Source organism: Eubalaena glacialis, chromosome 13 (assembly GCF_028564815.1).
Source record: "Eubalaena glacialis isolate mEubGla1 chromosome 13, mEubGla1.1.hap2.+ XY, whole genome shotgun sequence".
NCBI classification, from domain to species: Eukaryota; Metazoa; Chordata; class Mammalia; order Artiodactyla; family Balaenidae; genus Eubalaena; species Eubalaena glacialis.
The window spans coordinates 94,711,854-94,724,888 of NC_083728.1; the positions used below are offsets into that span (position 1 = coordinate 94,711,854).

General features: G+C 61.7%; 1 protein-coding gene across 3 annotated transcripts in view; it reads left to right on the forward strand.

Annotated features, from left to right (window-relative positions):
- The window catches only part of PRKAR1B (protein kinase cAMP-dependent type I regulatory subunit beta), an 85,358-nt gene extending 75,775 nt beyond the window's left edge, over positions 1–9,583 (forward strand). For 2 of the 3 annotated variants that reach the window (XM_061210139.1, XM_061210140.1), the window contains exons 10-11: positions 7,795–7,876; positions 8,204–9,583. In XM_061210139.1, the coding sequence (XP_061066122.1) occupies positions 7,795–7,876; positions 8,204–8,376 (255 nt within the window). In that variant the 3' untranslated portion in view covers positions 8,377–9,583. Of the gene's footprint in view, positions 1–2,334; positions 2,378–7,794; positions 7,877–8,203 lie in introns of those variants that run through there. The other variant, XM_061210142.1, reaches the window with a different exon arrangement.
- The last annotated feature ends 3,452 nt before the right edge of the window (positions 9,584–13,035 follow it).

The window sequence follows — 13,035 nt, forward strand, 5'->3', positions numbered from 1 at the left end:
GCCTGATGAGTCCTTAACAGCACGTGCTGGCCTCTGGGAGCCAGGCGGGGCTGGCAGAGCGGGGCTCGCGTGACCCCAGGGTCTCCGTGCCAAGCCACCTGGCAGGGGGCTTCTTGGCTCTGAGCTCTGTGTGCTCACACCAGCTGTCTCTGAAGCTGTGGGCGCTGCCAGCCCCTTGGACACCTGGCCCCCAAAGCTCCTGGAGCATGTTCTCAGCCGACCAGGGCAGGCCTGCGGTTGTCAACCTGGGGCCTCACAGACGTGAGAGCAGAAAGCACCAGTGGGTCTTCCCAGGGGCCCAAGCACCCCTGGCCCCTCAGGACTCGACCTGCCGCAGCCCGGGGGGTTGTAGGTGCCCTGGCTGTTCCCGGGACCTCTTTAATTACCGAGGCCTGAAACGCCGGGTAGCCTGAGGAGCTCTCGGCTGCCCGCGGTGGGACCTGCCGGCGTTCCCGGCTGCGTCTGGCAGGACAGACCCTGGTGGGCCTCCCCCAGGGAGAGAGGGCGTGTGGGACTCGCAGGGAGGGGCCAGACGCGTCGAGCACGTGCCAAGTCCTGTGAGGCTTGCAGACTCAGGTTACCCCCTGGACCTCCTCTCCCTCCAGGAAGACCCTGGGAAGAGGACGTGGGCGGGGCCAGGCCTGGGTCTCAGGTCCCCTCTGCTGCAACCCTCCCCGTGGCCAGATTCCACGCCTGGCAGAACCTCCGGGGCCTGGGGGCAGCTGGACAGGAGCGGGTTCCCTCCCCGCCGGCTCCCAGGCAGGCTGCACAGCTGGAGGCATTGCCATGGAAACGTGAGACTGGATATATCTCCTCTCTTTGGAAATCACTTTTATGAATGTCCACAATGTTGAAGCAACTGCAAAACAGCCCCTTTCGAAGCTGCCGTTGGCCGGGGACTCTCCTAGCTGATCTCAGTGCCTGCTGCTCCCCCCTCACGTCTGAAGGGTGTTCTGAGTTCGCCGTCGTCTCGGGAACTTCTAGGGAGACTGCTGCAGGCCGCAGTGCACGGATCCAAGGTCACAGCCATCTGTGACTCAGCCCGTCCATGCCCCCACTGTGCGCCAGGCCGAGGCTCAGTGTACTGGGGGAGGGGGGTGGGGGGCGATGGCTGCTGCCCCACATGGAGAAGGGAAGGCCAGGGAGGTGGAGCAGTGACCCTGGGTGGCGGTGGGTTGGGCATTGACGTATGAGTAGGAGTCCTCCAAATGGAGACGGTCGGGGAAGGGCATCCAGAGGAACACTGGGCACGAGGCCAGGGGTGCCAGGTGTGGTGGGAGGCGGGGTGCTGGGGGCTGAGTGGGGGCGGGGGGCAGTGCCAACTTCGGGGAAGCAGGACCACACACACCCTGCGCTCCGGACAAGGAGTTTGGACGTCCACCCTGTGTCCCCTGCAAGGTCAGGGACATCTCGTCCAGCTGCCCAAGCTTCCCTGTGAGCCAGACGCCCACAGCCATCCCGCCCTGAGGCTCCGGCTCCCGAGGGGCCTCCCACGGGCCTGGTGGGTTTGCTCCCGTCCTGGGACCCTCCCTCACTCAAGAACCTGTCTGAGGGGCTCACCCTGGCCCTCCACCCGACGGGCGGCGTCCCTCACGGCTCAGCCTCGGGGGCCCCCGCCAGGAGGTGCCCAAGTCCGGACGGCATCTGCGCAGGGTGAGCGAGGTCTCCGTCTCCCGTTAGTTACCGTTGGGTTTCCGTGGTCGGTGCCAGACCCTCCCCGTCCAGGGAGTGAGAGCAGTGCCCTCTGGCCACGGTCAGTATCAAAGGACGGCAGTCTTGGTCCAGAAAGTAGCAGGAAGATAAACTTTCCTTCTGGACTGAACCAGAAGGAACGCTTTTCCAGAAGCCAGGCTGGGCTGGGAGCCACGCTGCACCCATGTCCACCGGTCCCGGCCGACTCGGACCTCTGTCCTCCATGCCAGCTGGGTCACCAGTAATGAGAGGTATCCGGATCTCAGAGGAGTTCTTTTTATTTAGAGACTGTATTTTTTAAGGGCAGTTTTGGGTTCATAACAAAGTGGATGGGAAGGTGCCGAGATTTCCCACCAGCCCCTCCCCACCCCCACGGGCACAGCCTCCCCTACTACCAACACCCCCGCCAGATGGTGCATCTCTCACGATCGATGAAGCTGCATGGACATTTCACAGTCACCCAGGGTCCACATAGTAGGGTTCCCTCTGGGTGCTGTACGTTCTGTGGGTTTGGACAAATGCATACGACGAGTTGGTTGTTCCTGTATCACACAGAGTAGTTTCCCTGCTGTAAAAGTCATCTCTGCTCACCTGGTCACGCCCTCCACGCCCCAACGCTCAGTCTTTTCACTGTCTCCCTAGTTTTGCCTTTTCCGGAATGCCATGTAGTTGGAAGCACACAGCCTGAAGCCTTTCCTCACTGGCGCCTTTCACTCAGTGATACGCATGTAAGTTTCCTCCGTGGCTTTTCAGGGCTTGATGGCTCATTTCTTTCAATGCTGAATAATATTCTACTGTCTGGATGAACCAGTTTATTTACCCGTCACCTGCTGAAGGACACCTTGGTTGCTTCCAGGTTTTGACAGCTATGAATAAAGCTGCTGTAAACATCCTCGTGCGGGTTTTTGTGTGGACATGAGCTTTCAACCTGACCCTGTGGGTAAATACCAAGGAGCACAGTTGCTGGATCTCAGAGGAGTTGGAGATGCCCCCCCACCTGGTGTCTGCTTGGTGCTCGTCAGCACCTCTCCTGGTCCCACCGGGGGGCTCTCACACCCGGGATCGCCCACGCCCTGTCTCGGGCGGCTCTGATGTCCACCGAGAGGGTCAGAGGAGTCCAAGGGGCTCCCAGTCCTGACGCGTCTCCTTTCTCGTCACCTTGTCATCTGGGGGCCGGGGCTGGGGGCCCATCCTCTTGGAGCCCCCCCTTTTGTAGGCCCCAGCCCATGCACCTCAGTCACCCTTTCCCTGGTGAGGACGGCTCCCAGTGCCGGCCAGGCGGGCACTCCTGGGCTTTGCAGTGGCCTGACCACATCCCCTGTGGGCGGACACACTGAGCCCACACGCGGTGCCCCCAGGGTGACGTGCTGTCATGTGCCTCGGGCCTCCTCGGCCGTGCGTCCCCAGGAGCACCCAGTATGTGAAGATTCCGGTGAGGCTGCCGAGGTCCGCTTCTGGGTGCCGAGGCCTGGAGCTCAGAGCTTCTGGGTTCAGGGATGAGAGCCTTTTCTAAAATGAATTTTAAAAAATTATGCATGTAAAATGTCACTTGCTGGGATAAGACCAGTGACACAGAAGCATCTTCAGAAGAGGGTGACGCCACCTCCTCTGCCCCCGTGACGGTGTGTGTGGCGCCCTCGGACAGTCCTTCTCATTGACTTGGCTTCTTTCTGATTTTTTTTTTTTTTTTTTAAATTAACGTAAGAAACAGTTTTAAAAGTTGGGGATGCGCCCCCCAAAAAAGTAGAAAAGCACCGTCTTCCTCCCTCCCCTTGGCCCCCCTCAGGAGGCTGGAGGAACCCTGAGGGCCTGTGTTCCCCGTCCGCAGCCGTTCCCAGCTCTGGTTTCCCTGGTATCCGCACACAGCATGAGGCGTTCCCAGACAGACAGATGTGGAACTCATTTGCTGGATTCCGAGGTCCTGCTTTACCCCGGACGGGATTCCTGGCACCAGGGGAGGAGAGATAAGCAGCGTGCAAAGACCGTTGCCATAAAGACGCCTGATTTGTCCGTGGAAAGTCCAGCAGATGCGCTGTCCTGGACGAATCCCCGTGCGGGGGTGTCGACTGCCTCACCCACTGCCACCCACTGGCCGGGAGCTGGGTGGCCCAAGGGCGGCTTCTGGCCCCATGACGGCCGTGCTGCTGCAGGCCTGCGCACCCCGGTTCCCCTAGTTTGCGGTGGCCAGCGTCGTATCTGTTCTGCAGATGAGGAAACCGAGGCTTGGGCGGTGCCTTGCCTTCCCCGGACCGCAGCCAGCACGTCGTGGAGCCGGGCTTGGACCGCGGGGAGCCGCCCAGAGCGCGGGGCTCAGGCTGCGTCAAGGGCACCTCGGGTGGAGGCTGCTGTCTTCACACCTTTTTGTACCTGCCTCCTCGTGTTCTTTTTTCAGTTGCCCTTTAACTTACGGGAAGTGATGCTGGTTCCCGATTATGGCTGTGTACTGTTTCTTTTAAGATAGATATTTATTCAAATAAAATAAATAGTGTTTCCTCTCCCTGAACTTGGTGTCAGTGGGCTCTGAGAGTGACTGCTCACTGCACGGCTGGCCTTCACACTGACACGCTTGTGTGTCCCCTCCCCTGTTGGGCTGGACGTGCACGAGCTCCAGTCTCTGCCCGGCGCAGCTGTGAGTCCCTGGCGGGGGCTCCTCTCTCACCAGGCGCCGTCCCTACTGAGCCGCTGACCCTGACGTCCCCCATCCCCACCCCGGGCCGCACCGTGGGCGCGGGGCCAGCGGCCCACAGCCCTGATCTGTCTGCTCTGACCCCCAGGGTGTGGATTCTGGGGGGCGCCCGTGCCTGCCGTTCTCCACTGTGCAGGTTTCCCAACCCTTGAGCGGAGTCCGGCTCACAAGCAGGAGGAGTGGGTGACGGCCCGAAGGATGGAGGAGAGGGAGGCGGGCCGTGTCCCTGGGGAGGGCGAGGCCCGCACAGGCGGGACCGCGCCTCCTGGCTGTGTCATCGCCTGACCTGGTCAGGGGGGCTCTAGGCCAGGCTGGAGGGGCTGCTTCAGGGAGTGGGAAGCCCAAGGCCCTGCTTCAGGGAGTGCGTTCTCCTCGACCTTGGCTGGTTTCTGTCTTATAAAGGTCACGCGTGCCCGTTGTCGAAACCAAAGTGTTGATTTGGGTTTCGACTCTGTAGAAAAATTTACAAAATGAAAAGCGTTGAAAGGAAAACAGGTCTTTCGTAACCCCTTCTCCCCCAGACTCCAGCAGTGACATTTTTCTCGTGCATCCTCCCCGGCCGATTCCTATGTGACCTGATTTATTTTTAGAGTTGGGTTAGAATCGATGAGAAATTTGGGGAATATGATCCAGAGTTTTGGCAAGTGTGTTTTTCCAGCCCCCAGAATTCCGGCTCTCAGTTCCCTGAGGATGTCTAAGCTGCCTTCACGGCCGTCTGGGAAACGAGCTTGGACAGCACGGCTATTCCAGGGCTGCGGTGGTTTCGCTAGGATGGGAAGACCCGGGCGTGTGCTGGTCACGCCTGTGGCCCGTGTCGTGGGAACGCCGGGCCCTGCTGGTTGGGGGTCCCACCCCATCGAGTCCGTCTGACCGTTTCCCTCGCTCCCCGCCCTCGGGCTTGGTGGCTGTGCCTTCCCAGGACAGGAATGTCCTGCTGTTGCGTCAGGGCTTGGGGGTGGCGGCCTGGCAGCCTCAGCTGCTGCAACAAAGAGCCCCCGAACCACTGCGGTGGAGAATAAGGAAGTGTCTGTCTTGTGAAGTGGTGCCCCACGGTCATCACGGGCACCCCTGGGGGGCGTGGCTCTGTCCCTCGTGGCCCTTCCTCTCGTGGCCCCACTGCCCCTTGGCGCCCGTGGCAGACGTCCCCCAGTGGAGGCTGGGCTGCCAGCAGCGGGAAGAGAGCGTGGTGCAGTGCACACCCCCTTGGGGACAACATGGTCCCGTGGCCACATGCTCCTGCAGCCCTGGGACGTGGGAGGACCGGGCGGAGTGGCCGGCCTGTTCCCTGTTGGTTCTGCTTATTCGGGGCTCCCCCTGAGGACCTTTCATCTTCATGCCATCCAGCCTGGAGGGTCTGTTATTACATCAGTCTTATGGGTGCGCGTACATCCTCTGTGTCAAGGTCCCGAGTGGAAAAGCTCCGTGCATCCCAGTGGAAACAGATTTCATCTCGTCAACCTGCCTTCGATCGTAAGATGGGCCGGTCCACATGTGACCAGGAGAGAAATGCTGCCAGTGACCATGGGGGATACGGTTGGTTCCAGAGAAGACAGAGGGCAGGGAGGTGTCTGCATGGGGCGGGGGACAAGTGAGAAACAGAACGGTGGCCCACCCGAGCCCATCCCTGCTCTTCTGCGCCCACTGAGCCCTAATCCTCACCCCTGTCCCAAGCGGGCAGGGCAGAGCCTGAGGAGTGGGAGCCAATCACATTGGTTGCATGTGACCTGCTCTGGCCAGTGAGGTGTGAGGGGAGGTTGCCGGGAGCTTCCAGAAGGTTTTCCTGCTGATGGCATGGGGGAGGCATTGGGTGACTCCCGGAACTGTGGCAGCCACGGTGCCAGCACAAGGACTCGACTGAGGCCACCAGAGCAGGAGGCAAGGACAAGCCTGGGTCCAGACATGTCTGTGGGCCGCTGAATTAGCCAGCCCTGAAAGCCCTCTCGCAGTCTTCTGGTTCTGCGGGAGAGCAGTTACCCTTAGTAGCCTTTAGACACCTTGAATTGGGTTTTCTGTTGTTTGGAGCTTGAAGCATCTCATCAGATGCTTTAAGCCTGGAGTTTCACTGAGTAAGTCTATAAACTGGAACTTCAGTTCCGTCCCTGGGGTCCTGAAGAGGAAAATGATCCAATTGTAAAATGGAAAATTGTCTAAAATGGGAATGAAAGGCATGTAAGTTATATAAGTGAAGAGGCATGCATGTAAACGATAGTTAGGTTAATGCAACGTTGTCTCAAGAAAAGCGCCACAGTGCCGTCATCCCTGGACCTGACTGCCCTCCACTCCAGCGGCAGGTGGGAGCAGGACTCCACTCCTCTCTGTGGGGTCAGCACGGGACCATGTGTCCTGCAGGCCCCGTCCCTCGGCCGGGGTCTGTGGGCGCATGGCCCAGGGAGCGCTCCCGGAATGCCCGGGTCGGGTGGAGATGGTCTGCTGTTTCTGGGCCCTGCTCCATCTGTCAGCCAGCTTCATAAGCACCCCAGACGCCTGGGAGCCGAGCGGCCCTGTGGCTGGAGTGGGGGCCGGCGTGGGTCCGCCCAGGGGGTCCGGAGGTCCCAGTCGCGGCAGGCACTGGCAGGGTCTTCTGACCGAGTCTCTTGCGGCCCAGGCGGAGTGGGTTACCCGTTAACCTGGGCGCGGCCAGGCTAGCGCTTGCGAGGCTGGGTCTGGGTGAGCCAGGGTGAGCCGGGCCCACCTCGAGACAGACCACACTCCTCTGTGCGCCCAGGGCATCGGCAGCGGCCGGTGAGGCCAGTGGGGCTGGCGGGGTGACTCATAAGGCCTTGCTGCTACTCAGGCGTGCGGGGAAGATTCCGGGTTCCGACGAGGCTCCGGCCCCCGGGTCCCCCCAGACGGCAGGCCAGGGGGCTCTGCACGCGGAAGCCACTGGTGCCGGCTCGTTGCTGCCGAGGCTGCGGCCCCCGAAGGCCGAGTCTCTGGTGTGGAACGCGGCCTCGCCCAGCTGCCTAGGCTGGTGTTAATCATTGAGCCCCAGTGTCGCGGACACCCCGCCTGGAGGCCAGGGGGCCGCATCGCTTAGCGGGGCGGTGTGACCGCGAGGCCACGCGCCTCCTGTCCTTGAAACTTAAGCCAAGGTCAGCTCGGAGCAGCGCTGCCCTCTGAGGCCCCTCCAGATTCTGCCCGCGCCCCGCCCGCGGGCAGACAGCTTGGGGCAGGAGCCGGGCCGGCGAGGATGGTGATGCCCGGGAGGTGCCCTCGGCCAGAGCACGGCCGCAGCTCCCAGACCCCACGCCTCACTTTTAGATGGGGGGCGTGGAGCCAGTGGGAGGGGGATGCGGGCGGGGCCCCTCGAGGGTGACCCCTCGAGGGTGACCCCTCGGCGGTGGCCTTGGGCACCCTCGCCTTTGCCCACCCCGACCCAGCCGGCTGATGCTCACGGGTCCCCTTGGCGTTCGCAGGGCACAGCCTCCGTCCTCCAGCGCCGGTCCCCCAGTGAAGAGTATGTGGAGGTGGGGCGCCTCGGGCCCTCCGACTACTTCGGTGAGTCGTGGGGTCCACTCCCTCCTGGGGTGGCGGCCCTTTCGCGGGGCCCCAGGAGGGCCTGAGATGAGGTCCGCAGGGGTGCGGGAGGACCTGGCCGAGGCCTGGGCGCCCTGACGGCTCGTCCTGGGTGCCGGCTGCCCCGGGAGGGCAGGACGCGGGTCAGGACCAGGCCCGGCACGGTCTGAGTTCCAGGCGTTGGTGCAAGTGTGTCCCAGCGCTTTGTGGGACACGCTCGCTCCAGATGTTTGCTCAGGTGCGGCCTCGTGTCCTGAGGTTTCGCTTTTCCCCTAAACCCGCAGCCCTGACGCCCTCTCTCGCCCCCAGGGGAGATCGCGCTGCTGCTGAACCGGCCCCGGGCGGCCACCGTGGTGGCCCGGGGGCCCCTGACGTGCGTGAAGCTGGACCGGCCCCGCTTCGAGCGCGTGCTGGGCCCCTGCTCCGAGATCCTCAAGAGGAGCATCCAGCGCTACAACAGCTTCATCTCCCTCACCGTCTGAACCGCCACGCCTGCTGCTGTCTGCGTGCGCGTCCAGCTGAGGCTGGCAGCCGGGCACCGCCCCTCCCTTGGGCCCACCTGGGAGCAAAGGGGTCACCTCCAGAGGTGGCGGCCCCCTCCCTGTCTCCCCTCCCCGTCCCCCGCTGGCTCCTCTTCAGGGCCCCGCCTTCCTCCCCACGTCTTCTGGGGTCAGGGCCCAGCTCTGGGAGGCTCTTCTCTCCGATCAGGCTGGGCAGCTGCCGGTGGCCGACCCCCGTGATGCGAGGCCACCCGGTCTGTGGCCAGGGTGTGGGGTGATGACATCCCAGGGGGTCCCCACAGGCACTCTTGGGCTTGGAGCGAGAAGCTGAGGCTGAAGAGAGAGAGGGTCCAGCCTCTCCCCCAGATGCTCGCCCCCACCGCCCCACGGAGGGTCCTCCCAAGATGCCAGGGGTGGGGGGGCTCTGGCGGCTTAAGCTAGTTCCGGCCTCAGAGGGGGGGTGGCCCCCAGGAGCCCACGGCATGTTTAGGGGAGTGGGCGTGACCCTCCCCTTTCCTGGAAAGCTGGGCGCACCGACCAGTTTGCCTGGCCGTCAGGGGCAGGGGTCACCCTCACTGGGCTGAGACGCCCGGGAGAGGAAGGACGTGCCGTGTGAGTCGGGGGCTTTCCGAGGTGCGGTGAGCTGCTCCCGGGGCCGGGGGAGGGCCCCACTGCCTTCCACATCTTCGCAAAGCAGCCTCTTGGAGACTTGGGAGGAAGTGGAGGGATTTTCTAAAACACATTCTGGATGAAGTTGTCAGGAGCAGAGAGTCCCCTGTGAGTGATTCTCCAGCAGACACGCCTCCCGTTAACCAGGAGTCTCGCCCTGGTGGGAAAGCCCGTTATCCGAGCCTCGCCTCTCCCCATGTAGGAAAAATGTGAGTCACGCCAGCCCTGGGCCCACACACCTAAGTCATCAATCAATCGATTCCCCCTCGGAAGTGTCGTCAGGCCAACTCTCACGTGAGCTGGAGGGGCCTGGGGCCCGTGCCTCATGGGACTCCTGGTGACCTGAAGGACAAATGAAATAGTGCAGTTACCCCAATTTGCTCCTGCCCGTGCAGCCTGGGGAGGCTGCCTTGTCCGGGGTGACCCCTGCCTTTGCCTGTGGGTGTTTCTGTGGTGTGTAAGCCCTGCCCTATTTATCGCGATGTTCTGAATGCTGCATATGCTATTAAATGTGCAATGAAGTACATCTTCCTGACTCTGTGTTTTGGTCTGCAGTCTTTAATAGAAGATTTTATTCCTTTTGTTTTGTTTCTATTGTGATAAAATAGTCATAACATAAAACTTACCATCTTAACCGTTTTTAAGTGTCCAGTTCAGGGGCATCAAATACATTCACACTGTTGTGCGGCCACCCCACCGTCCGTCTCCAGAACTTTCTCGTCTTCCCAAACTGAGACTCTGCCCCCATTAAACACTAACCCCCTCCCCCTCCCCCAGGCCCTGGCCCCCACCCTCCTCCTTTCTGTCTCTGTGACCCTGACTCCCCCAGGGACCTCGTAGAAGTGGAATCACACAGTGTCTGTCCTTCTGCGTCTGGCTCATTTCACTGTTACGTCCTCAAGTTTCATTAGCCTGTGTCAGCGTTTCCTTCCTCATTAAGGCTGAATCATATCCCGTTGTGTGGATGGACCACATTTTCTTTCTCCATTCACCCGTCGATGGTGATGGACCCTTGGGTTTTAAGCCCTCTATCATGGTCATGATGTGACGGGCTGGCTACGGTTCCCGGGGGCGGGGGCCGGGGGGTGGCAGCAGGGCTGAGCGCTGTATGGCAGGAAGCAGGCCCCGGGCCCACCCCAGGTGACCACGGTCTGATGGCCTTGGGGGGCCGAGTTTCTAAGCAGTGCCTTGGGAAGGGGGTGATGCTGGGGAGCACGTGCCGTCCGACCCTCGTGTCCGGACTTTGGGGAGCAGCGGGTTCTGGGCTGAGCCTCTCCCGGCCGCTCCTAAGAAGGCCGCCTCGAGGCCGCCATCAACCCCAGAACCAAGCAGGGGCGCGCGTCAGCCGCCCTGTTGCCCAGAGAGCTTTCAGGCCAGTGTCCAGGCTCTGGCCTTTCCGTGGAGGCTGGGAAGGGCCCATGGGAGTTGCGGGGGGGCAGCCTACCACGCGGCTCCCCGCAATGGCTGGACAGAGCAGGCTCCCTGGGAAAGCCGAACGGGGGTTCCAGAATAAAGACCGACCCGGAGAGGGGCTTGACCCACAGAAAGTCGCTGCCGCTGGGCTGGGCAGCAGCTCCTGGGTCCACGACGGGTGCGAGCCCTGCGGGCACCAGCCCTGGGCCTTGTCTCGTGGGCTGTGAGGGGTGGTCCGTGGAGCTGGGGTGGCAGCTGCAGCTCCGTGAGCCCTGGGGGGGCTGTCGTGTCCATCACTCTTGGGGCAGGTGGCGCACTGCACGGTGCAGAGATGGCCCCGCATGCCAAGAGCTGGGACTGGGTCCTGCTCCACACTCTCCCAGAAGCGCTCCCGGCGCCCCCGGGCTGGGCTGGCTGTCCTGCTCTGGGGTCCCGCTGTCCCCACGTGCTTCCCGAAAACAGACAGCAGCCACCTTAAGACGCCCGCGCCTCCCGAGGGCTTAGGCCGTGTGGCCCAGGACGCAGGGCTGGCCGAGGCCACAGGTTTCTTTGCAGCAGTAGAGTCAGGAGGTCAATGCACACGTCCTTCAGTTTTCTTTATAAAATATCTATTTGAATAATCAAAACGAATCTGCACGCTGCAAAGCACTGCACGATATAAATATAAATATAATACAACAGGAGCCACGTGTACAAAATAAAAGTAAAACAAGTGAGATTCGTTTTTTTGTGTCCACCAGTTCTAAGCTGCCCGTGCCGGGGGGGCCCAATGTCATCATGAGGGCCCTAACAGGAGGGAGGTGGGAGGGCCAGGGCCAGAGAGAGGGCGTGGGGAGGAGGGAGAGAAGCTACCGGCTCGGAGCTGGAGGAGGAGACGGACCCTCCCGAACCCTGGCAGGAAGCAGCTCACGGGAGCCTTTGGACTTGTGGCCTCCAGGCTGGAGGGCTAAGTAGCAGGTCGGGCTGTTCTGAGCTGCTGAGTTTGGGGCGTTTTATACAGCAGCCACAGGACACTCATACGGCGGCCCCGCTGGGATTGGACCAGAGCTCTGCCAACCTTGAGTGCGGGTTCGACCCCCCACCCTGTGCTGCTTGGAACTTGGGGCCCCCCTCCCAGAAGCCCAGGGTCTTCCTGGGCTGGGATGCGGTGGGGCGTGGCAGGCGCCCCTCCTTGGAGGGCAGGTCTGGCCCCGGCTGCCTGCTCGGCTGGGGCACGGGGACCCAGGCTGGAGGCTGCGGGAGGCCTCTGCCCGCTGCCCGCTGGGGGCGTGGCCGGAGCAGCATCTTCCCCCGCTGGGCACTGGGCCTGCTCCCTTTGGCGCCAGGCGGCACAGACCCGGTCTTGTGGGCTCGTGAAAGCGTGCTTGTGTCCGCCTGAGACTACAAGCCGGGCAATTGTTCCTGCCCCATCGCGGCCCCCAGGGCGGTGCCAGGGGCGCTGCGTGGAAGGGGACGGCGGGACGGGGTCCGTGCAGACAGTCCCCGGGTGGCTCGCTCCCCTCGGCTGCCCTGGGGGGCCTGACGTGGACACCCCCGTCTGATCCCGAGGCAGCTTCTGGGAGGGTCAGGGCGTGGCCAGTCGAGGCCTGACGGTGAGCCCCAGAGGGCAGGCGTGGGTCTTACACACTCGACCTGTGGGCCCCAGGACCTTGTGGGGCCAGATGCTCAGTCAGCACCAAGAAATATTTGAATAATAAAGAAAAGTGAATAAACTAGGGGTTACTGGAGGGAAATTTGGGGAAATTCAGGCTCTGGCTTCCACAGGCCAAAAAATAAGAAACTTTGATGAAAGTCCCATACCTTCTACAAAAATGAATTCAAAATGGCTCACAGACTTACACATAAACATAAAATCATAAAACGTTTCGAAGAACAAACAGGAGAAAAATCCTTGGGCTCTTGGGCCAGGCAAATTGTTCTGAGACTTGACACCCAAAGCACAAGCCATGAAAGGAGAACTGGACGAATTGGAATTCCTGAAAATTAAAAACGTTGCCGGCGAAGGATCCCGTGAGGAAGACGAAAGGGGAAAAGATGATCGTCGATCCGCACCTCCCGCAGAGGCCTCCCACCCGGGATGCGTGACCAGCTCTGGGAACTCGGCAGTGAACACTCACGCTTGCGCAGACGGCAGATACGCACGGGAAAGATGGTCTCTCGGCAGCACTGGGGACGAGGTGCTCCGCACCCGTAGGAAAGGCTGAGACGAGAAACGGCGACCACACCCGGGGCTGGCGAGGAAGCAGGGGGAGGGGGTCGCTCACACGTGGCTGGTGGGGACACAGAACCGTGCGGCCACTCTGGCAAACAGAGGCTTCTGTCAAAAAACAAAAACCCAAACCCAACATACAGCTACCATAGGACGCAGCCAGGGCAGCTTGGACACTTACCCCAGATAATCGCAGAGCTACTCACACAGAGACCTGCACAGGGAGCCTCACGAGGCCTTGTCCGCGGAAGTGGAAACACCCAGACGTCCTCCGTGAGGCCGTCCTGAGGCTGAGGCCCTCACACCACGGAGGTGACTTAGTGTACAAAGGAACCAACTGTTGGTACAGC